At 37.4% G+C, this 26630-nt stretch overlaps 1 protein-coding gene across 1 annotated transcript in view; it reads left to right on the top strand.

Annotated features, from left to right (window-relative positions):
• The window catches only part of LOC135255241 (chromodomain Y-like protein 2), a 50858-nt gene that overhangs the window by 5628 nt on the left and 18600 nt on the right, over window positions 1–26630 (top strand). The window contains exons 2-3 of the mRNA XM_064336131.1: window positions 13973–14528; window positions 24984–25201. Of these exons, the coding sequence (XP_064192201.1) occupies window positions 13973–14528; window positions 24984–25201 (774 nt within the window). The remainder of the gene's footprint in view (window positions 1–13972; window positions 14529–24983; window positions 25202–26630) is intronic.

Raw genomic sequence — 26630 nt, 5'->3', positions numbered from 1 at the left:
GTTGATGAGTACAGACCAGCCATTAATCCATTCCCTTAACAGGGAAATCCCTGATATGAACCCGCTGGAATGAGTGGACAACTACACAAATGTTACTGACATTCCATTAAATACCTTATGTTAGTGGTTTTCAAAGTGGGGGCCACCAGGGGGGCCTCAGCAAATTGGAGGGAAGCTGAGGGAAAATGCTAAAAAAAAATTATTTAAAAAAATAAAATTGAATGATTATTATTATTATTATGTGTATTATCATAAAATATAATTTATAATAATATATAACATATCGAAATCTTATTTGCCATGCCCATCTTTCTAATTGCCTGCCATTCAAAACATCATTCATCACATACTGTCAGTGTTGACCTGGTGATGGTCTGCACCCGCCACGAAGCTGCTCTGCTCCTGAAATTTAGCTAGCTAGCTAACATTGAAAACATTGAGTAACATTGCCCTACCATCAAGTTTTCTTAAAGAACAGGGCTAATCAATGTGGTGGTTCTGGTAGTCCAAACGGGGCTAGCTAACATTAAAATAATAATTCTTATAGAATGGGGCTGATCCATATGGTGGTTTGTGCTAGTCCGAATGAGGGTAGCTAATATTAAAATAATAATTCTCTATCTGTGGATACAGGTATACCGTTATACCTCCCACCCCAAATTAGCTAACATTATCTAGTAAGTTCTACACATTTCTAAATCCTTGACGTAACTTCAGTCAATTCTAAATGGCAACTACAACAAGGCTTTTATTAGCCACACAATTCAGCCACATACTTCCTGAACACAATTAGGTAGAAGCGCATGGTGATTAAAACCAAAGACTTCCCAATGAGTACAATCCATCAATTGTTTTTTCTCTTTGATTGTACTCATAAAATACAATTAAATTATTATCAGCATATTATGGTTGTATTTATTCTACCAAAATTTCTGAAATTAAATAAAAAAATCACTCAAATGCATTGGAGTGAATTTAATATTAGGTCAAACTACTTGCATTCTTCTTTATGTACATATTGCTTTTGTTTTTTAGTTTAATATTAGTTCACCCTGATCTTACTTTTTACATGCCTCCACATCTGTTCTAAAAAATAATTAACACATCTCAAGAGACTGGAATTTTTCCCAGCACTTTTGAAATGGCTGTTGTGGAACCCCTATTGAAGAAACTAAATTTAGATCCTAGGGTCCTGAGTAATTAGAGGCCTATATCCAACTTACCCTTCAGATACTTGAAAAAGTAGTTCATAATCAACTTAACAGCTTTTTTTTATGAAAACTGTATTCTAGAGAAGTTCCAGTCAGGTTTTAGATCTAATCACAGTCCAGAGACTGCTCTAACATAGTTAATGATCTTAGACGCAGTGTTTATGCTAACAAGATTTCTGTCCATATTCTTTTATATTTGAGTTCAGCATTTGACACGATTGACCACAACAATCATATCCATTGTCTTGAAAACTGGGTTGGTCTCTCCAATTATGCTATTAACTGGTTCCGAACGTATATTATGAAGAGACACTTTTATATTAGTCTTGGGAGATCACGTCAGAAAAATATGACATAGCCTACTTTTTGGTGTTGCACAAGGGATCTGCCTTAGTCCCCTTCCTTTTTCATTATACATGCTTCCCTTAGGTAATATTATCAGAGAACACAGTGTTAACTTCCACATCTATGGTGATGATGATACACAATTATACATTTCTATTGAGCCGAACGATCATGATCCTAACAGAAATACTTTTAGTCGGGCCCAAAGCCAAAAGGGATGTACTTTTTAATAGGTTCGGAAATTTTGCTTCCCAGATTAAATCATAAGTAACAAGTCTAGGTGTGATTTTAGACAGAGTTAAGTTATAAACCTCACAAAAACTAGGTGAGGAACAGCTTTCGTCCACCTGAGAAACTTGCAGAAGTACGCCCATTTATAACTCAAGAAAAAGCTGATGAATTCATTCATGCTTTGCTTTCAAGTAGATTGGACTATTGTAATTCTGTTTTACTGGTCTAAAAAAAGTTCTAGAACATCCGAGAGTATCTGCATGGTGGCGTACGGAGCGTTTCAAAAGAAAGAGGTGTGTTGAATGCAAAGAGGGCGTAGAAAATAGAGCCAAAACACAGGACAAAATACACTGCAATCTATAAATGCAGAGTTTTTTTAAGATTACAGTGGTCGATGACCCAGACTTGAACCACAACAAAATAACTACTGTTTCTTTGAGCCAATTGTCTTTTGGTGTCGGACATTTGTGTTGTTTATTGAGCATATTTACACAGCCACTGGAAGCATTACAAGATTCAAAGAGAAAGCGCTCTAGCTAGCTTGCTTCAGCGTGAGTAAATTAGAACAGAAATCATTTCTAAAGTTTTTAAATATTGCTAGCCTGTGTGCCAAAAATGTGTTTTTATCAGAATGCCAAAACATTGTATCTTATTTAATCCCCCGAATCCCCCTGCATCACCCCACTTCTGTTGCAAGTGTCATAATAAAAGTATGAATGACATACAGATTTCATTTCCTTGCATTCAAATTCATATAATTCCTTGTCCATATGTCCAAGATAATATGTCATTTTTTTACAATGCATTTGGCAACTACCTTTTGGTTCTCACAACAGAACCTATATATTTTTGAAAAGAATGAAAATGGCACTTCCGTGAACTCCATAAACATTGCTTTTTCATATATCGTGCAACCAAATATCTGTTGCAGATTCACCATGGGGTGAATCGTTCCCAGGACAAGCAGATACCAACCGAGGAGATCGCATAGAGCCAATTTATGTCAGCTCTGGGTGAAAAAGAGCTGTCATTGTTTGCTTTCGCTTCAGCTTTCATTGCTGTCTTACAATTAGCAACAGGAACACTGGCTGGGAACGCACTGAGACTGGCATACGATATGACGTGGAGATGTGTTTTCAACTAAAACCTGAACATACTTCATGTCCAGTAAAAAAAAAGTACAAGACAATCAATTACTCTTACTCTTATTTGAGGCTGTGGGCGAGTAGATTCCCCTCCAAACAAACTAGACTGGTTAATAACTTGGCTGTGAGAAGAGAGCTTGTTACAAACTTCTTTTTTAATGTGGCAGCTTGGTTGTCATCACATAATCAGCCCTGCAGTGGAAGGAGGATATGATCATGCTGCTGAGGAAGAATCTGGAAATGGGTCTTCTTGGTGGGAGTGCTGTTGACTTGCATTCCACAATTTCAGGGAATAATAAGGAAGCTCATGACTGTGTCCAACTTAACGTTTGCTTTCTGGTGAATCTTTCTATTGCTTAACTGCTGTTTAACACAGTGCCACATAAGTGAGACCACATAAAATATTTTTTTAAAAGTTTTAAAAACGCAGGAAGATGTTCTTTTTATTGTATTGTTTTCTTCAGTGTTATATAGTGTTTTTAAAAATAAACGAAGGCTGTAATTAGAATTTTTCACAGTGGCCTAATATGATTGAACTACAGAGTGTAGGTTGTGTTACATAGTTTATAGATACCAGTGTGCAACTGTGTTGTTGTGTGGAAGCCACAGTATAATCATTTTTGTCTACTGTATTGTCCAAACCTTTAAGCCAGCTGTGAGTCTGACCTCTAGAGTTCATGTGCGTATTCACTCATTGTCAGCAAATCAAATGTCATAGGTTGAAAATATTACCTAAACACTCAACTTTCTGGAAGAATATATAGAATATAGAATATTCTATAATGATATATAGAATCAGAATGCTGATTGAATGTGCACCTGTGTTGGCTGCATTCATATCGAAAGTAGTAAATCTGCGTTTTGAACAGTGGTGGAATAAGTATGTTTAACTAACAGCATATCGCCTTCTTCGTCAACAAGCCTGTGGTCTTTACATATATGAACTGGAATTCAGAACTAAACATAAGGGCTGTTTTCTGGATATCTTAAAAACCCTTGACTTGCACCCTTGACTGATGTAGTTAACATTAATTTATTCAGCAAGTATAATTGAAATATTTGTAAAATAAAGAGTAAGCTACAGTGGCTAGCTTGCCATGAGAGGAAGAAATACAACTGATTGTCTAATACCATGAAATTGTACTACATCAGGTGTGTTAACTTGTTTGCTATAGAAGCCATGTTTCAACATCACGTATTGCATTGTACAGAGGTCTTAGGGCAACACCACAAATGAGCTACCTTGTCTGAGTCCATGGAGCACTATCAGAATACTTTTTGTTGTGAAATTGCCTCATATTCAATGTGGCGATGCCTAGAAGAGGCCAACAGTGTATTAGTTTAACAAATTTACAGTTTAGATCCTTTTGCTTTCCTTTGGTTTCTCTCTAATGTGTGACCATATGCCTAGCCCATCACAGTGACAGAGTGGCTCCAACATGTCCGTCTGGAGAGGGCTCACACTAGCATGGCAGGTGAATTGCTTGAATTCTGGTTTGAAAAACAATCTCTCATAATTAAGTGTGATTACAATTAGCTATACTTTTTAGGGTTTTTAAAAAACTGGACATAACACTTAGTACCATGCCCTTTGGTAATCAGCTGAATGGTGTCTATGGTGACCAGTAGTAATGTGCAGGTTGACTGAAAATCAGTGGCTGGGTCACAAACAATTATGCTCTGTTTACTCGCAGGTGGGTGAGAAAGAAATTTGTAAATTATATTATTTTAAATCAAATAAAAATATATCATCTTTGAAGCTTCACTTGTTATCTGGCATGCATTAGTAGACAGGCTGGGTGAGTAGTAGAACTGCATGAAACATGGGCAGCCATATATACGCCCACACAACTATCCCTAACTATCTAAGTTTGCATGTGGACCATTGTCTGTGTTCTCTGGCTATTTGGTGTGAAGTTGAGGCCAATTTCTTGATTATTTCAGTTATTCAATGTACTAGCCAGCTAGCTAGCCCAAACATGAGCTCATGTCATTCACAATATATTTACAGCCAAATTTTTGTTTTAAGTTTACATTGTGGTATTATTTTACCTTCGCAGAGCCTGGCAGAGCATTTTAGTTACCTAAAATTAGATGAAGAATGACACTAGTTGCACTCTGGGCATGAGATCCTGAAGGCATCCCCGGGCACATTTTGATGGGCGGGACATTTTTGACATGACATCGGCAAGATGGTCAACTGAGCACACAAAATTCTGACAGTTATGTTTCTTTGTCCTCATAATTTCGAAGACTCCTCCTTCTTTCTGGCGTAATGTTTTGACATAATGTTTTGCTCTGCAGATATTACATTTAATATCTAGTTATCTAGGCTAGTATTTTAAGTTTATTTTTCACTTTTATCCAAGAATGCTGAAACCTAACCAACCCCAGTCTTTGAAACTTATGGTCACATACTCTCGAAGTAAGGGTTATTAGAAGTTTAACGCCAGCCTTACACACTCTGAAATTCGCTGCCAGGGTATTAAAGACATTGCCAATGAAGTCGCTGAGGATATTAGCCTTCCTCTTATATTTGTAAATGGGAATTTCTTAGATTTAGAGTAAGTTTAGAGTAAGAAACTTTTCCCTATCTTTTAGCTGTGGAGGGACCAAGGATGAGGCATGGGTATGTGTGGTTGTGCAATAAAAATTAAAGTGCAAAAGGATAGGGTTGAACAAATAAAGTGTTTATTTTTGGGGATTGGAGAGAAACAAAGGAGTGGAAGGCACACCCTGGATAGGGATCAACAGAAAGTGGAAAAACACAGAGCCTACCTCCACTTCTACTTTGCCCTCTCTATGAGTGGCCAGCTAAGTTGGTTACCACTGCATGAACAAAAGCTCAATCAACAGTGCAAATTCATAGTCCAGTTTCAGTGCAGGAGTTCAAGCTCTGTTCAGTTATTCTGCTAAAAAAAAAAGGTCTGGACCAAAAATTATCAAGTTTCTTTTTCTCTGGTTCTCTTTCTCTCCACTTGCACTTGATTCTTTCTCACGCTAAGAGAAAGGCATTTATTGCTCATTGAATGCCAAACCGCTCTCAGGTGTGCAACATTCAAATGTTCAAATGCCTCCAGTTGACCATCGAATAACGCCAGCGAGCAGTGACATACCACCCCTCGAACCCCCGTCCCCTTGTCCTGCCACAAGCAAACTAAAACAACTTTTTATTATTGAAAACGTTCTAATTATTTTTATCACTTCATACCCAACAAAATAATGCATCTGTCATGCCACCATTTTGCCTCCCCATGTATAATTTCCTAGAATTGTTACTGCTGTTTGGAGTGCCACTGTGCCAAGTTTCAATACAATAAAAAAAGCCATACAATAATAAAATTCCTTATTCCCTTAAAACCGGAATTAGTTTTAATCATTGCTAATAGTCACTTGAGTGTTTCTCACAGATGTTCTCAGTCCTGGTCTTTTTGGCTACTGGGCATGCTTTTTGTTGTTGTTGTCATTTTTTGGGTTTTAATTTGTTGCTAATTTTATGGTGAAAACAAAAACCAGCAGGACCTGGATTACAGAACCTATTTTCTTTATAATTTTTGCTGTCAAGACATGACATGACTAAGATTTTTCACTAATATTCACCTTCTTAAGGCGTGTTCTATACATGTCTGCATTTAATGTCTGCATTTTTCGATCTGCTGTACTGAGATGAGTATTAATTAATCATGAATTACTATAAACAGGAAATTAAGTGTTGCTACATTGACTACGGTCCCTTAGTGCTGAGGAAGTTTACCATCTTGAATTTCCAGTTTTACAATAGTTCCAAGAAAACATTGTGATATTGTGAAAATTGAAAAGCTGCAAAGTGATATCGGAGGAAGATTATATTATATTAATAATTGATCAGCCCTAATATCAACACATGATATGCCATTTTGTATTTGTAAAAATAATTAAATAGATCTGTCGGTGTTTGTATTTGTGCCAAGATGTACAAGTTAAAATATTATGTATATTACAGCGTAATTGCAATGTTATTATGATCCTTAAAATTAATTGTAATTTCCAATATAAAACCAACAACAGACGAAATGTTTGGTTTAAGGCCAGTTGTAAATTGGCATGCCTTTCCAACTTTTGTCGTACACATTTAGGAATCCACTGAAAACACATTATAAAACAAAAGACAAAATATTGCAACTTTACACTTACTATCTGGCAGCATAGCCAAGGCTAGTGTTTGCATGCCATGAAATAGTATTTTGTGGCCTGCTCTTGTGTTCATAGCCACATTTCACTAAACTGAACAGATTGTAACGATCAGATTTAGGCAAATACTCAACAGCAAAATTGGGTGGGAGAGTTTATCCTGGGTCAGTACTCTGATCCAGGGAACACTCTACAATTAGGTCATGCCCAAAGGTTTATCTGCAAATACTGACTCTTCTGACAAACCTTGTCCCTAAGAAAATGGTTTTTAGTAGAGCTTTCCTTAAAGGGAACAAAAACTTTATCTCTGCAACTGTTGCTGAAAAAATGCTGATGCATTGATAAAAACGAAGTTATACCTAAGTAAGTTATACTAAGGTACAAAATACCACAATTGTTGTGGGAAAGATGTGTATGCAAGCTGCTGATTTTGCGGGATATATCTGTAAAAGTTTTGAACTGAATGTAGCCACATATTACCACCATTATTGAAAGTTTGTTTTTAAATTGTGGTGAAAAGAGCAACAAACATAGCACAGAATATCAATGTCATGCCTCAGGACAGCAAGCTTAAAATTTGCGCTGTCAGATTCCAGGTTCTGATACCTCTGCTGGACTGAAAAACAAAATGGGGAAATGCAGCAAGAGGAGAAACTTTCATGTTGTAGGAATGGTGATAGTGTGGTTTTTGACCATCTTACATTTTGTGGCTTCGTGCTCATTTGGGGCATTGAGAAGAGGGAAGTGTAAAATACTATCCCTATTCAAACCTGTAATGTCTGATGACAATGATGGTGACAGTTGCAGCAGCTGTACCAGTGCTCATGCTGAACCTAAGTTGACACCTGCTTTTGCCAGGCATTAAAACATTGCATATGCATGAAGGCTCACCCACAAAAATTGGTGGCCCCTGTTTTTAGCAGAGTTAATGTGTGCTAAGTTTAATTGCTTCCATCTAGGAAATATAGACAGGTACTTTATTGTGTGTGGTAATAGCTCATAGTATATATAGAGTCTATGCATGTGTAGTTTTACAATATAGTTTTACAATGTATTTGAATGATATCTAATTTTTCTAATTGGGGATTTTTCTAATGCCAATTTTATGTTGCTCACAATGTTTGCAACTAAGGAATCCATTAATATCAGGGGAAAACAAGAAAAACTGATGTAGAAAGAATCACAAAGTGGCGACGATTCAACTTCCAAAAAATGAAATGGTGAACAATGTCGAAGTGTATTCCAAAGCAGTCACAAATTGTCAAGATGAAACCTTTAGATAGACTTACTTTTGCATTACAGTTAAAACAAGCCATACTGAATAGACACTACAAGAGAGAATGGATTGTCAAGTGAAGGCAATCAATCAAATCAATCAAATTTTACTTGTATAGTGTATTTTACAGCAGTTGTCACAATACGCTTTACAGACAATCCTGGCCTAAACCCCCACAGGAGCAAGCCTAAGGCAACAGTGGCAAGGAAAAACTCCCTGTGGCAGAAACCTTGGAAGGAACCAGGCTCAAGGGGGAAACCCATCCTCCTCTGGTCGGCTCAGGGTGCCGACTGGTGACCAACATGTCAGTCAGTTTTATAGGGTTCATGATGTGGCTCAGATGATGGGTGGGGCCGGGTGGCGGTGATGGCGATCAGCAGGTGGCGACAGATGTGGGCAGGGAGGAGGCAATGACGAAAGAGGGGCTGGACTGCAGAGGTGGGGGAGACCAGACGACTCTCGAAGCACTCTCGAAGATTGGGGCAAGAGCCCCGCCGGCAGCGTGGGGAAGAGGGTAGAAACGGCAATTAGGGAATTTGCAATATAGCAGACAGTTGGTAAAGTGGCAGTAGTATGTATTGGGAAGACCCCGCCAGGAGTAATATATGGCTGCATAGCTACTAGGACAGGGATGGAGAGCCCATGCAGTCATGAGGGGTGGACAACCATACCCGCCTATCAAGAGCCAGCCCATGTAAAGTCAGGTCACAGCTGATTGACAGGTGACAGTAAGGAAAGGATTGCCACTCACAAAGCTCTATGACTACAGGCTTCTCGCACCCTGTCTCCAGACTATAACCGATTATAAACCTGAGCATAGAGGTGCGTTTTTAATCTAGATTTAAATATTGAGACTGAGTCTGACTCCTTTATAAATTTTGGAAGCTGGTTCCACAGTAGTGGGGCTCTGTAGGAGAAAAATCTATTTTTCAGCATCCCCAACTGACAGGAAATGTCTCATTTTACCTATGTTGCATAGCTGAAAGAAGGCAATTCTGGATATGTTTTTTATATGTGTGTCAAAAGATAGATCAGGATCAATGGTGACACCAAGGTCTTTAACGACCATATTAGGTTCTGCCAAATAACCATCACAGTTTAAGGTGAGAGTAGACAATTTATCCCTTAATATTTTGGGACCTAAAACCAACATTTCGGTCTTATCCGAATTTAGGAGCAGAAAATTTGAAAGCATCCAAACCTTGATAACTACAATACAGGCCTCTAACCTTGAAAGCGGCAGTGCTTCACCAGGTTTCGTTGAAATATAAATCTGTGTATCGTCCGTATAACAGAGGAACTCCACGCCAAGTGCCCGGATAATATTGCCAAGTGGTAGCATATATAGCGAGAAGAGTACTGGTCCTAGTACTGATCCTTGTGGAATACCGTATTTCATTATTGAGGAGTTGGACTCTTCTTCTTTTAATTTGACAAACTGTTTCCTGTCACATAGGTATGATCCAAACCATGTGAGTGCCTGTCCATGAAGTCCAACACAGGCCGGGAGTCTGTCCAGTAGAATTCCATGATCAATTGTGTCGAAAGCTGCACTCAGGTCGAGGAGTACAAGAACCAACACAAGAGTTACGGTCGGCTGACAGTAGTAAATCATTTGTAACCTTGATAAGTGCAGTTTCTGTGCTATGGTGGGGTCTAAACCCTGATTGGAATATTTCAAGGATACCGTTAGAGCTAAGGTATGCACTTAGTTGCTTAGCAACAGTTTTCTCCAATAATTTTGATAGAAATGGAAGGTTTGAAATAGGTCTATAATTTTCCATTTTATCAGGTTCTAGGTTTGGTTTCTTCAATAATGGCTTAATAACTGCCACTTTTAGTGACTCATGTACATATCCTGTAACTAGGGATATGTTAATGATGTTTAGTATGTGCTGGCCTAATACCGGAAATAGTTCTTTAACCCAATTTGAAGGAATGGGATCGAGTAGACAGGTCGTCGGTTTTGTGGACATAACTAGTTCAGATAGCTCATCCATACTAATGGGCGTAAAACAGTTTAGTACCGCTGTCTGTAAATCTTCCTGTTGTAACCAGGCGCGGGGCTGTTTATTAATATGACAGCAATTGGGCTGTTGTCCATATAAGAAAACCTATGGTGATCCAGTCAAAATCAAATCTATGCTGGAAGAGATGAAGAAAAAGATGAAGAAAACCTTTGGAAAACGTTCACAAAGAAATAACAGATGCTTTGAAAGAATGTTTAAAGAAACATTTCACTGATCCAGTGCACAATGGGTAGCCTACGCTCCATCTGAAGATCCCTCTTGCTGTGCTGTGGTTGCTGTGTGAATTCAGCAAGAGGTCACATTCTACATTCATCACCCAGGGATCCGTGGACTTGAAAACACTGTGGTAAACAAATGTCAAAATGTAACTGCAGACGGGTACAAATTGCTGCATTTCAGCTTGCAAAACCTGTCTTGTTGCATCAACAGGGAAGAAAGGGATATCTGCTCAACTATTACAAAAGAATACAGAATTATGAAAATCTTAACAAACTGGGAATTCTTTCAAATCAATCAACGTCAGTTTTTCCACTGAAAAATGAAATTGCACCAAGAAATGGACAGGTAGCAACTGCAATCACTGAATTGCAACTGAGCTAATATTTATTATTTACTCTACAGGCAGTATTTACAATTAATTATTTATCCAATATATGTCTTGTTTAAATACTGAATAATTTCATTGCTTGCTGCAAGGCTAAAGTGAGAGATTCACAAGGCTTCTTTAAATTGCTTGTTGATGATCCTGTGAAGTAGACCGACACTGTGAATTTTCCATGTTGTCTAAGAAACCAGAAAATGAAATTATACTCCCAATTGGTTTGGTTGGCAAAAGGCACTCAAATGGGACAGGCTATTTATAGAGAGATGCACAATTCATCTGGCCACCACTTATTTTCTTGTAGCTCACTAGTTTCTGGTGTAAAAATCTGGCATCATGGGCAATGGGCATACGTACGTCACAGGGTTTTTTACACATGGTGGAATCATGCATTGTAGTCTGATTATTTTCCCAGCTGCTCTGATAGTCACATATAAATTTGCAGTAAGCATAGCTGATAAGCTAGCCATTTCGATTTTTTAGGTATTGGAGTGTAGGAAATGTACTAAATGTATGTGCAAGATGGATTCCTGCCTAACCAGCAGTGAATCAACATTGCATGTTACTTTTAAGCAAGAATGCCACTCATCCTAGGCAAAAGAGGTGTGGGTCAGGACTCAAGAAGCCAGGAGCTTTTATGGAGTAATTTAGCACTGTCCGTTCAGCGCTGAGCTTAACAGACAGGCTGCATCGAGTCATTCTGCCACAGCAAGCAGATTGTGGCTCAGCGTTCAGTCAGTCACTTCTATTTTTACAGCTGCGATGGCTTATAGAATTTTAGGACTCACACAGGCTCTCAAGAAACTTCTCTGGTTCTCCCTATTTGACAGCCTGTGTGCATGTGAATAGAAGACACATAAAAATTTGTGAGTAGTCGTGAAAGTGAGAGGCTGTCGCCAGTCAACAAAATGAACAGGGCTTCAAAACACGAAGCTGAGAGGCACACAACGGCTTCAGAATTCACGGTTGAGATGTTACCGGGTGTAATTTATGTTGTAGAACAGAACTTGAAACTCTTTTAACCCCTTTGTGTAGATGGAAAATGTCTTGAATGAAATGGCTTAAATGCAGCAATACCACAATGCAAAAATGCAGTTCTCCTTCGGTTTTAAATGGAATACTAAGTGATCACATATGTACAGCAGGTAAAACAATACATGTCCTGGATCATAAACTCCTTGACCACAAGTTTGAAAAATCTAAGGGTGGATATGCAGAACTACTAAACATCTATGAAGCAAAAACTAAGCAATGTACCCTGGTATCCCTTAGTGTCTGAAAAATGTCAAATTTGTGCATTGCTGTAAATCATAACATCATGATATAACAATTTCTATTGAGTAAACCTGTTTAATCTGGTAAAAACTGAGAGTAGGGAAAAAACGTCAATATGACCATAGGGCTCAAATGATCAAGCAGTGAGATTACTGCAGGGTCACAAGCAGAAGGGGACAGGCACAGAATTATAGCGTGGTTGACCTGAAAAAGTTAATGGTGAACGTGACTCAGTGGAGGGTCAGTCCAATGGTCAGGGAGCCAGAGGCCAACAATTTCCTGTGTATAGGTACACATCATTACACCCCAAACAGTATGTTACCATCTACATGTCTCTTGACATAAGGTTGACATTAAAATTAACTGTCCTCCTACAGTTTGCATTAGTATTCTTGACCAGTTTAATCTCTTATGTCATCATTTTAATTATTTAAGTCTTGTATACCTTGACCAGTTGATTGAACAAGCCATCTACAGCTTTTTGGGCTGAATCTAATCAATCTGACTGAATCTATATCTAAGTGTGCAGATAGGGCGCAACTGCTTTTGTTTTCACTGAAGCTTAGGGTCAGAGGATCCTAATGAACATGCGTGATCTAAACAGCAATGAAACAGGTTAATGTTTCCAGTCTGTTCAGCAGTTACATCTTAATTACATTTCCACAGAGTTCCCTCATTTGGTGATTATTCACCTTGCTGAACTGTACAATACAGTCCCTTTGTAAGCATGTTGGAAACAAGAATAAGCCATACAGTGTGTATTGATGAAAACCATAGGACTGAATCATTCCTTTTCCAAGAAAGTTTAAATACTCTGTCTGTAATCATGATAAAGCACGCCATTTCTAAGAATGATTTTTAGCGCAGTCAAAACATAAAATATTCATACGCACAATCTATTAATGACATTGATTAATTATTTATTTTTAATTTTCTTTTCAGCATTATAAATGAGCAAAGAAAAAGGACTTCAGCTTGAAATCTGTGTAGTGTCCTGTGTAACCTTAGCCAGTTCCTTGAAGCATCACCTAACATGAAACAACAGCACATGAAACAAGTGGTCATGTTATTGTCAACATAAAGCTACTGTATCTGGCTAACATAAGAGGACAAAAATGAATAGTTTTCCATCATCTAGATTACAGATCTACACCATTAATCCTGTAGATCTGCAGAATCTGTTGGGTTTTGTTAATTATACTTATTTGATCCTTTAACATATAGTAGCCTATTTAAATCACCCCACCTGGTTTCTTGTGTCTGAATTGGTTACTGATTTTTGGGTAAGATCTGGTCTAGTTTTAAGAAGCTTGCATTTAGTCTTCTTAGTAATGTTTTTATTCTTTAAGGGGGAATGAGTAATTATAGAGGATTTTAGATATCGTTTGTATACATACTGTAAATAATACAGGGTTAGAAGCAGGCAGGAGGTTATGTGGACACGCAGAGGCAGATATTAGTCCATTGACAGGGAACTGGCATAAACATTTTCACGTTTTTATTATTTGCAGGTATATGTAAGGCTATGTTGCTTACATACTGTAGAGTAAAGACTGAATTTTAGAGCAGAATTCATCCTTATTCATCTTGGATTTCTCCTCAGTAGTGCTTCTGCTCCGGTCATTGTGCTGACGTCTTCTCCCGTCTCTTTCACTCTACTGCCGCTCCTCCTACTCTCCCCGCTGCAGGTGGACAGAATAGTAGACAAGCGGAAAAACAAGAAGGGGAAGTGGGAGTACCTGATCCGGTGGAAGGGCTACGGCAGCAACGAGGACACCTGGGAGCCGGAGCACCACCTCCAGCACTGCGAGGAGTTCATCCACCAGTTCAACGCCCTGCACATCCACAAGGACCGCCGGCCTAAGCAGCAGGGCAAGCACAGCGGGGGGCCCCGCTTCCTCAGCCGGACGGGGCCCGGCGAGGCGGTCAGGGGCCGGGGGGGGGAGCGGCGCAAGAGGAAAAAGCCTGGAGCAGCCGGGGCAGCCGGCGTGCAAAAGCAGAAGAGGATCGGTGCCGCGAATAAGCAGGCCGGACACAGGGTGACCAAGGCCATGACCTACAGGAGCACGCCTGGCGGCCTGCAGTTCGTGTCCGTCAGGAAGCCACACAATGGACTACAGAATGGGGACCTGGTGGACACTCCCCCTTTTGGCGACACCACCGGAGCACACAAAATCCCCACCGACACTGTGGACCAAATGCTGGAGCTCAATGTCAGCAAAACACCCCTTGTGAATGAATTAGGTAAGGCTTCCTCCTACTATATTAAGTCTATTACTGTTTGTTTTCCTTTGGGTCACTTTCTTTCCTTCACGAACCTCAGAAGACTAGATTTTGTTGCAGTATCACAGGAGAAAGGTTTAACTTTAATTTTCCTTTTATTAACTCTGGTAATCCAAGTGTTAATCACATGGTACAGCTGAAATTCAGGACAAATCAAGATTTTCTCATAATTAGTTATGACATAAAAAATAAAAATACAAAATGCAGGGCTGTCCCAGGAAAAAACAGGACATCTGATCATCCCATCTATTATATTAAAATATAATAATATTTCCCTGAGCTTCATTACCCTCACTCATCAGGTATTGCCCTTACCTCTGTTTCAGTTCACATCAAAAAGGTGTAGCTACAATATTTTACCATTAGTTTGAGGTGGAATCATAAGCATAATCATAAGAAACTTTACATCTGTTATATTAATGGGAAATCAATACTCTCATTCAGGACTGTGTGTCACCTGCTGCTGTCTTTGGGAATTCTCTCAGCTTCTCATTGGCCCCAATGGATCTCATTATATTTTGTATAGTAAAGTGAATAGTAAAAGATGTGAGTGTTATTTAGGCTGTATGTGCATCATCACAAGCTTATTTTGCAAAGCAACTGAAATGTAGGCTGTATTTTTAAAGTAATATCTAGTTTTTCTTATTAATTTGTGTATTAGGGCCACTGATGGAGTAGCCTCCTTCCCCACAGTTAGCTATTGCATATGAGCAGTATGGAAATATCACTGTTTATCCTTGTTTTCTATAATATGGGCTGTCCTATCAAAGACCAAATACTCTCAAAGCAATGGGGAAATAACACTCTACTCCCCACATACACACAGGCACATACTGTACTTGCACAGTCACTGACAAGCTTTTCAGAGATCAGTTCTTTACATTTTAATTGTGCATATGGTTTCGTTTTTGGGGTAAAGGTTCACACAGAGACTAGTTCACCACTACCCTTTTTATATTTGTCTTTCAAGAAACAGCCTGTCGATACAAGAAGAGATTTAATATTAGATTTCTTGCTTGATAAAGCTTCAGCTTTATCAATTTCTGTCTTTTCTGTAACATTGTAAACATTGCAATTCAATACTAAGAGTGCAGCAGGTGTGTTAAAATTAAAAAAGGAACTCTTGCCTAGTAAGAAAAACATTGCTTGCTATAACAAGGTGCAGCGATTGACCTGGGCACTTGATCTGAGTCATTTTAAGCCTGGTTGTCTTATGTAGACAATAGTGTGATGCTAAGATGCCAGGAAATGCTTTCGCATAACCCTGGCTTACCAGGCAGAGTAAACAGCCCAACTGGTATCATTATGAGCACAAAAGGTCAGCTTTGGTCTTTTAGTCTGATACTCAATTGATTTTTACCTTGTAAGGGCATTCAGATGGTAGGTCAGATCAAAGCTGTTGTTCTGAATGACAACCTGATAATCCACGTGAAATAGCATGCTAATAGTGCCATGCATGTTGAAATAACTGTATGCTTTGCAAATGAGCTTGGCGATTATTTTATTCTATGAAATAGCATGTTGATTTGCTGCATTTCAGTTTCTGCATTTTAGTTTCATGATTCTGAGATGATTTTAAAACATCTCTATAATCTAGTGTTGTGGAAATAGCACCTGGTGGTTAAAAATTAATAGGAAATGGAATCTAAATGATTAAAAAACTGCCTGCAGAGGAAGGTAAGGGAATCGGATATTTGGGGTGGTTTCCCATGAATATTGTAGCTTAATAGCCCTTCATTTCCTAGTACTGCAATCCTGTCGGTGGTTATTCCCTGCTAAACCTTCATGCTGCCACTTTACATCATGGTCCATAAAGTGAGTAAACAAAGGATCCTCATTCTGTGGTGCAAATAGCTCCTGTTCAAAGTCAACAACAATTTGATTGCACATTATGGGTGTTAGGAGAAGCCTATTCAGTAATGAATGGAAGAATTAGCTGTCTCTGTGGGCCTATTAATAGTGCCGGGTGATCTTGTAGGAATGAGGTGGACTAGACTGTAGAAATTCCTAGCACAGTGGAACCCTGTTATAACACTATAGTTGGGGTACATGCATTGCCATTGCATTAAAAGGGGGATTGTGTTATGATGGGTCATTGAAAGGACTGTGTCTCATGCTAAAACCGCCATTACATTACATTTATTTGGCAGACGCTTTTATCCAAAGCGACATTCAATAAGTGCATGTGGAAGGTCATTGGAACAACTACAAAACACAGGTCCGATAAAGTACAATACTCATTATGTGACAGTTACCCATAGTCATGAACACATTAAGTCCAGGTCACACAGTAAGCATAGACTAGGTCAGAAACTTATGGTAAGTCAAACTAGGTGGCATGACGACGAGCTATAACATCAAGATAATGATACAATATAAGTGCAATACAGGTAGTGGATGCAGATACAAGTGTAACATGAAAGTACTACAGGAAAAAGATAGGATGCACATGATAAGAGCTATCCTAGATTGGATAGCTTGCCCTGCAGAGTAGTGATAGTTAGTCTAGGTACAGTCTGAGGAGATCCGCAGAAACGTTTTCAGATTGCGCTAGTGCAAATCAGCCTCCATCGAAAACCGGCTTTTATTGAATAAGGTAGTCCTTTAAAGTTCTCTTCTTCTTTTCTCCAACCATGAAGGGTAGGCTCAGTTAAGTCAGGAACCAACTATGTGTGTTGCTTTATCTTTTTTTTAGCTGATCTAGTACAGTTTGTCTTTAACACTAAACATTTTTTTTCATATATAGACCAGGTTTGCTTACATTCTCAAAAAAACTAAATGTTAATGATGTAGCTAATGCTTCATTGATTTTTTTTCATTCACTGTAATTGGTTGACAGCTGAGGAGACTGAGACTGGTATTGAAACTAAATATTAGTAGTGACAGGGATTAAGACTAAAGTTGTCTGACTGTCATGAGCTTATTTTTTCAGATAACAAAGGTGAATCAAGTTGAAGCCAATGAATAGTACAGCTTGAAAAACTGCCTGTCAAGCTGTAATCATTGCAATCTTTTTTTCCTTTCACCTCCGCTGTCACGAGCAACAAACAATTAAAATTTATTGATCCGGGCTTTAATCTCCTCCTCTGCAACGGCAGATCCACGTGTAAACGCAGGCGCCGTCAACATTTAAATCCCGGCGATTAATCTCAGTGCGGTCTGCGTCGCGCAGGAGCCAGATCTGTGTATCACGAGGCTTAGAACCTGCAAGTACCGGATCCATACTGCAAAGGCGTTATACCTGAATTCACATTGTAGCAGGCATGTCATAACAGGCTTCTGTTGTATGAGTTTTGATTGGGAGGAGTACTATGTTTTGTGCATCTACGCTGTTGGGAAAAATCTTAGGGATAACAATCTAACAGATAATCGTAAATAACGTGTTCTTAATTTAACCATGTATTACTATCTTGTTTGAAGTTTAGGTGGAGGTTATATGACACAATTTGTATTTTAGTTGTAGCAAGCAAACAAGTTTAAAAATTTTAGCTGAATTTGTGGAGCTAACCCCAGCTGTAACACTTGGACTAAGAGCCCGTCATGCATGTAATGATTTGGCATCAGTGTGGATTTGTTACTCTCCATTTTGCACCTGAGCTGTTCCACCCCAACCATTTCACATAGCCATAATGCCTGATCAGGTGTAAATTCTTTTGTTTTCAGAGCCTGCAATTATTTCATCATTTTGGGTAGTTTAATTCTCATTATGGTAGTTTTGTTCTTGTTTGTATAACTTGGTTTAATTTTGAATTGGGTGCCAATCAGAGGAGGATGTTACTCCACTATTGAGAGGGGATCAAAATATGAAAAAGTAAACGGTTAAAATTAATAAACTATTACAAAATTTCAGTGTCATATAAAAGGGTCAGTGATGTTTTAGGTTTTCAAAATGTAAAAAAAAAAATTGAAAATATAGTAGCAGCCATCTTTAAAGCTTTTATAAGTTCTTTAAACTGCCTACTTAGCCTTTTAAAAATGTTATACAAGTACTTTATTTACATTTTGTCATATTTTACTCCCTAATTTTATAGGAATCATCTCTACATTTGTAGAGTCTGTTCCCCATCTTTATGGTAGAAAAGTGAAAAAAGATAATAAATTAAATGAAAATTCAGTTTGTTCAATCACTTGTGATTATCATCATATGTTTTGGTGGAATCATTGTTTGACCGAATGACAAGATTTTGTTTCTCTGAATGACATTCTGACTTTTTGGTAAATAATTTATTCTAACGGTATCTAAATTGAATCACATATAGATGCAAGCACTTAAAAACGTGGAACAGTCTCAGATAAACATTAAATGCCATTTTTCTCCCTCCTTTCAGCTGCATGTGAGGATTGGAGGGAGATTGGTCTGGCCAACTTGCTTCCTTCTACATTAACTGAAATTAAAGAAAATATTAATATATTGTTTTAAGTATAACCTTTAACACTGAAAACTAATTTCCAAAACACTGCAGATGTTTTTGTCTGTTTCGTGATTATGTTTCTAATCATTTTATAAAACAAATTAGAACTAGTCTTATTTAAAAATTCTGACTTTTTCCAAATAAAATGCATCTTAGTTTTCATAGAGTATAGTCATATTTTCATGCCTTTTCCATTCATTTTACTCAAGACAAAAATGACTAAAATCTGATTTATTATAGTCGACAAAAAGAACAAAGTATTTTAGTCACATTTCTTTTTTTGCTAAATTTAATGCCCTGCATCCAGTATATACCATGATACATAATTTACTTTGTAATATACTCAGAGAGTTTGTGACAACACATCAGTTGTGACAGTGCATGTCCCTTTTGCATGAGTGCACACTGCTTCACATGTGCATACAGCAATGTTCAGCTGCAGTGTGAACATCACTGTCACAAAGCAGCTTTATTCTTTTGAAGACAATAAAGACATTAAAGATTAATATAAAACACAAATTTGTTTTATTTGAAAACTCATAGCTTTTATTGATTAAACTTGGTTGATTTAATAAATGTAGGTAATTGGACAATGTAACTACATGCATTTGTTTGGGTATAACGGTTGAGCAATTACAGCTATCTAACTTGAATAAACTGCATATGTGTGTGGTCTTTTCCATGAATATTCTCAAAGTGTCAGTTTAGAGAACGAAGAGTACATGTATCCACAATTTTACATGATGTTGATAAAACATTTACAGGTTTGCATTGCAAATAGAAATGATTTTATTACTCGCCTACAGGCCGCCGAAGAGAACTGGCTATACCTGATGGTATTGAGCTTTATGTGCATATAATGTGCTCATATTCATTTAATAATGTCAACGTTGTAGCTGTGCACTTTTAATTTTTTTTTTTTACTTTTACTTTATTTTTAAATTGCAATTTCAAAGTACTAGTCTTGATGGTGTGGTAAAAAGTACCCCTGTCTTGGCTTACACACTGTATGCCACCAGCTAAACCGAACACTGCAACAAGCCAACTTCTTTTCTTTTTTTGCAGTGCTAAGTACTGTAAACTAAAGCGACTTTGAAATCTGCCTAAGTCCAAACTGTCTGTGGTCGAAGTTCATGGTACTTTACCAAACTATTGTTGGTTTCTGTATTTGGTGCTGTAATCATTGTCACTGGCGTGTTTTCTGATCAGAACTGGAGAATCTTAATCTGTGCTCTCTCCGTCATAGAGTGTCACTAAACTGACACTTAGAAGCCACAATGAGAAAAGGTATACACACTTTTGTATACGGTTTCGATTGGTTTGGTTCCCTCTGCCAGGAAGTTCAAATTTACTTCCTGTTTTCCTGAACTGTGTCTTTATGACCATGGCCCTGTAAAAGGCTTTGTACAAACAAAATGAAACTGAACTGAAATTTGGCCACAAACGGTTCAGCAAGACAGTGATCCAAACCGTATCTCAAATCAAGCAAGAAATGGTAAACTGTCCACAGACGTACTGTTTTGAAATGTCAATCTTAGTCTCTAGACTTGAACCTGGTCAAAAATTGTGGTTTGAGTTGAAAAGGTAGATCAAAGGTGCAGACCAAATGGTTTGAAGGATCTTAAAAGATTCTCTGTGGAGGAATGATCAATGATCAGCCACCTTATGTTTGTTAATCTCATAAAACAGTAACCAGGTCTTGAATTATATCATTTTTATGGCAAGGCTACTCTGGCCTTGGCAAAAGCTAAATTTAATGGCACCAAGGCCAAATTAGATGGCACAGTAAGCCAAAAAATCAAATTCAGCATGAGGCTATCAAGGCCAAAAAGCACATTGTAAAATCACTTGTCAGTGTTATATAATCAAAAGTCACAAGAGAAAGGAGCCATATAACTACACAGTTGTTCATCCCAAAACTGTTTATACCATGGAAGAAAAATATGGTGCTACTGTATTTAGTGCTCAGATTGTTGATAAGCCAGGGGTGTCTAATCTTTTCCAAAAAGGGCTGATGTGGGTGCAGGTTTTTGTTTTATCCCAGCACCTGATTCGCCTAATTAGTCAAGACCTTGATAAATAAAACCTGCACACACATGAACATTTTTCGGATAAGACTGGACACCCAATTTAAACCAAATGTTCAACCCATAAAACTCAAATATGGGAGGTTCCATATGTTCTCAGATTTTAGGTGGATGGCTGTATATTTCAAGAAACAGTCATACTAGTTTATACAAATATTTATCTGGGTATTTCTATTTTAAATTATACCACTTTTACTGGACTACAATGACGTGTCATCAAAATTTTGTGTTCAAATGTAATATTTTCTAAAATAAGCAAGCAATTATGTTAATTAATACTGTTTGCTATCCTTTATTAAGAGAAAAAATGAGTTTGTGGTGACTACAAATTCAGGAACTTTCAGCATTTTAAATGGCCAAAAAGTCATTTGGTGCAACTGTCCAACGGTAAATGCAACAAAAAATTGAATTTAAAGTATATTCATCTAAACTATATTTGTCACAAAAAGTGTCACAAAAAGATATTAAAGCCATGAAATAATCATTCTGGCATGATTTTGCAACGTTTTACAACAACATGCAAGGTGGTTAAGAATGTTCGTGTAAAAATGTTTGCTTTCCTTAAATCACCGAAATCATTCAAAGCTACTGATTTGAAGGCACCATTTTGGATCAAATCACGCTGTAAACCTCATGTGACCGGATGTGACATCATGAAGAGCCTTGCAGTGGACCCTCTGAGTGATAAGTAAGTAGCTCTCTTTTAAATATGTGATAAATGCACTTTTCCGCTCCCTCTTCATTCAAGGCAATCACTGAAAATCAAGAAAAATTTTGAAATATTAAAAAATTTATATTTAATATGGATTGCAAACATGAGGTCAAGGTCGCATAGCTAGCTAGCTAGCTAGCTAAACATGTGCCTGTCCTAACTGTTTACTTGAGTAAATTCATTTGTTGCAACTGAAATAATCATTCGATACACCCAGAAATCTGGTTGCATCAAATTATGTATTGGTTTTTCGGAATGATGACAATGTAGGTTAGTCCTATTTATACATATTTGGGTACATAATAAAAGATATGTTATTAAATTAAATGTTTTCAGCATCATTTTAATTCAGTTTCATTTTTACAGATGCCTTTATCAAGTAAAGAGAAGACTGCTCACCACAGGGCAAAGCTGAATGCCAGTCCAGTTAAAACGGAGGAATTTCTTGTGCAGTCAACTGAATTTCAACAAATTAAACAGGAATAAGTCATGCTCGATTTAGGGACCAGCAACGAATGTCGAAAGATCCCTCTTACATATAGAGATATAGAGTTAGTTTGCCTCACACACCCATTAGCCTAGGATTATGGATTTACCGCCATTTTGAATAAATTAAAAACCACTTAAACAACATTGCCTGGAGGGTTTGACGGTTTTCCACCAGACATTACATTCTACTATGTCCTAGTTACAATTAGTGATCCAGAGCTCCTCACTCCCCACTCCACTATGCAGCAAAGACTAGGACACTTTCATGACCTACTGTAAACACAAGCTAACATATGCTGATGGCAACGGTTGTTTCTTTACCATGACTTATTGCTGTCTGAGCTCTCATGAAATTATTCTCTGGGAATTTAAATATCCTTCAAGCATGATAGGAAATTTCTTTTTTTGCCAGTCATAATGTTTGTTTATGATTGTTGGGAATGGAAGGCAATTCATTAAGCCTATTTCAATGTTTTAAAATGAAAAATAAATGAAATGAAAATCCAAGAAGGAAGTTTACCTGAAGTATACCTTCTAAGTTTGAAATGTTCTACCTGCAGTTATTGTAATGCTTTCAGAAGTTTGTTTTAAGAACAATGACATGTTTGAAATTGAACATTCAATTATTTACTAAAAAATAAAGTTTGTTGACGTAAAAATGTGTTTTTATTACTGTGTGTGTGTGCTTAAAACTATACCGTGCCAGTGGTGGCTCAATTAGTAATTTGGTACAAACACCATGATCATTCATTACAACCACTATAATGAATTCTGAAATGTGACAATATTTGTTTTCTGGGTAGTAGTCCATCGAAATTTTAAATGTCCAGGAAACTGGATTCAAATTGTGGTTATATTCCCCAGAATTGACAATTGATTGTCTTCTTGTTTTTTATGTTTTATAACCAATTATAACCATTAAATTGTAATAAACACTATTAGATTATTGTGACCTGTAGCCAAATAAATTAAATGCACTATGCTATAGCTAACATAGTATGACAGTATCTTGAAGTTTTATTAAACAAAATTAAACCAGGGAAGGTAACTGATAAAATGGCTGAAATTAACTGTTGATCAAACAAAACAAAAAATTATAATGCATGATTGCATCATTAATTCACAACAATGGCATGTCTTAAACTAAATCAAGCTGAGCAATTTCCTTAAGAGGAGAAGAAAAGTGTAAGTTTTTGGGGAGGGCAGTTGCTTTTTGTATATGTTGCAGGCTCCTTGGTTGTTTTTCTGTCTCCGTGGATAGCATGACCCACATACAAATTTTATTTTTAGGCTACCTAATGATATACCCTCCTGACAATATAATAACCTGGCTTGTTGTTTATCGGCCTCTTTGATATTGAGTGGGTACCAGGTGATGTTAAATTAGCTTGGGAGGAGATAACTAATTCAGTTAATGCATGTAGCTGGCATACAGTACTGGCACAAATAATGGGAACACTGCCAATTCTTTTGAAAACTTTCTCTGTGCCCTTTCTTCTGTTGTTGTTTCTCTGAGCCATTTTTGTCAGTAAAATGTATTTGAAACTGTTATCCTCTTGACCACGAGTGGTAATGACATTCTGTGATCATTAGTAATGTGAAATTTAGTATAGAAACGGTTTTCTTTTTTTGCACAAATCTTATCGTTTTATGTGGAAACTTACTGGGCGAGTGAGACCATCCAGAAGAATGGACCAAAAACAAAAAACTTTAAATTTCAAGCCAGACAAATTACGAAACCACAACACATTGTTTGGGCCTACCATAAGCCTTTCTACAATTAAATGCTGCCTATTGACATTTTTCTTGTTCTTCAAAGGTTATAAAAGAGCAGCCATTGTAGTAGTTAGCCAGCTAGCTAGTGTTAGCAAACATTATCTTTTAGTTCCGAGTGTCAATAACAAAGTTAGGACACCAACAGGATTATCCTAAACTTTTCCTGTTTGAAGTTGGACTTTGGAACTTTTGTTCTATAATGGCTATTTTCCTAAATCAGGTCTTAACTCAAATTACCATGGTTACTATGCAGGATTTCTGAGTTAGAATGTTTCTGTAATATGGCCCTAGAGTTGTGAATGTGAAATGAAAGTCTAGGAAACCATTATGAGGCTCAGAAAAAAACATTCAGTAACACAGGCTTACCAAAATCAACTGTTTGGAACATCATTAAGAAGAAAGAGAGCACTAGTGAGCTCAGGAATCACGAAGGGCCTGGTTAAGCCAAAGTGGACATCTACAGTTTATGACCAAGGAATTCTCACCATAATGAAGAGAAACCCTCAAACAACTGTCCGTGAAGTCTTCTGTAGACAGTAGTCACTGATACATCCAAACGGCAGGTTTGGGTGTATCAGTAGATTCAAAACTTGTTTGATTGTAGAAGTAGAAGATTTACTGTTTTTAATCTGTCTACAATAGATAACAGCACACATGTCCCAACAGGTTTGGCTGACTGGTGGTTTTTTGTATTCATTAGTTCTTTTGTGATAGGATTTAAGCTTAAAGTTGTAATTGATTCTAATTCAGCATTGTAATTTAGTGCGTACTAGTGATGATTGTATTATTTCATAATATTAAAAACAATTATTTCCATTGCAGAATAATGTATAAATGTGTATGGCTTTATATCTATATCTTTCTTATTTAAAGACCACAAAAAGCTTCACTGCCACCTCTTATCTTTCATCTTTCACATCCCTTATTATTTCTCAAACAGGACCTACACTCTCGAATGGTGGAATTAATTTGCATAGTTCTGTGAAGCGGAAAATGGTAGAAGATAAGGGCTATGTGTTTGACAAGAGACTGAGGTACAGTGTCCGGCAGAACGAGAGCAACTGCCGCTTTCGGGACATCGTGGTGAGGAAAGAAGACGGCTTCACGCACGTACTGCTATCAAGCCAAACATCAGACAACAATGCACTAACTCCAGAGGTGAGTTTGGCTATCAGGCAACCTTCATTGGTTTTTGTTTAAACATTGAGGCAACGATTTGAGTCTGGATAGCAAAAGATTTGGAAAAGGGACATTGTTAATTGAACAAAAAACTAAAATGTGCAGACCAGTCAAATTTGCAATAACAGTGATGGTAAAAAGTTTGTTGTGGATATTGCCCTCTCTGTGAAGCTAGGACACTGTATTAGTCCATGTATATACATGCCTTGCCTAAGTGTAATGATTGCTGAGCTACATTTATGGGATTGGATGCTTCCTGATTAGCTGATGATGTCACAGGTTTTAAACATTTTTCCATGTTGATGATGTGCTCTGTAATTATGTTTGTTCCATTGGAGTTTATACTGGAACTTTACCGTAATCACTTTATCTTTCACTTTGTATGAATTTTTATTTTTCTTGTTCCTTGCACACAATTAATGCCCCTTTAAATACATTGAAATGTGTGCGAAATGGAAGAATGTAACATGTGCCTAAATTCTTGAAGGACCAGTCATGTGTTTGTGAGATAAAATCTGCCCCAGTCTTACAAAAACCTTCACAACATCCTCATGTTGATTTTCTGGAAACCATTTCTTGCCGCTCTGGTTTTGCTTTTGTTTGGATAGTGCAGGTTTAAGACACTGCTTTGTACTGTAATCTTTTACAGTACACCATTATTAATCAACTGGTAGCCTGGGGGCCAAATGCAGACATGCCATAAAATACATGCTCTTAGTCCTTTGATCACTGAGGGAAATAAAAAAGGCTTATCATTCAGATGCATCAAAAAATGTCCAGGTATCCATCTGCACAATGTCAACATACAGCCAACTTGTTCCAGAATAATGATGATCCTCTTTATACAACACCTGATTTTAAATTGTATTGCACATTAAATGACCAAATGTTAACTATATCGTGTCAATGTACTGAATGACTTACTATAAACAGCATTATAACATAAGGTAACTGATATTTACCTATAGGCTGATTCATATTTGAAATACATGCCTTCCTCATAAACCAAGGCTTGTAATCGTATAAAGGATGAATACATAAATGCATTTTGAAAACGGTTGTCCTTCTTGTTGAATATTGAGCACATGACATATAACCTGAGGGGGAAAGGACATGTTTCATATTCAAGCTATGAATATTTAAGTTAAATGCACAACAAATAACAACTGACTATTAGTCTTAAAGTACTGCTATGAAGCATGTAATACTCCATTAGGAGCTGTCTGAGTGTACGTTTCTTTATCTTTATGGGTTTAAATGGCGGTGAATGGATGGAATAAGACATTCTCTGATGATTTATTTCCTGAAAGAGAAAAGGTTGATGATACATGAGTGGTTTGTAGATAATGCTTTATGCTTGAGCAATCATGTATGTTCAGTCATAGAAAATATTCTATTTATGGTGGAC

This window comes from Anguilla rostrata, chromosome 5, assembly GCF_018555375.3.
Source record: "Anguilla rostrata isolate EN2019 chromosome 5, ASM1855537v3, whole genome shotgun sequence".
Taxonomy (NCBI): Eukaryota; Metazoa; Chordata; class Actinopteri; order Anguilliformes; family Anguillidae; genus Anguilla; species Anguilla rostrata.
This window is presented reverse-complemented; position numbering and strand designations above follow the sequence as displayed.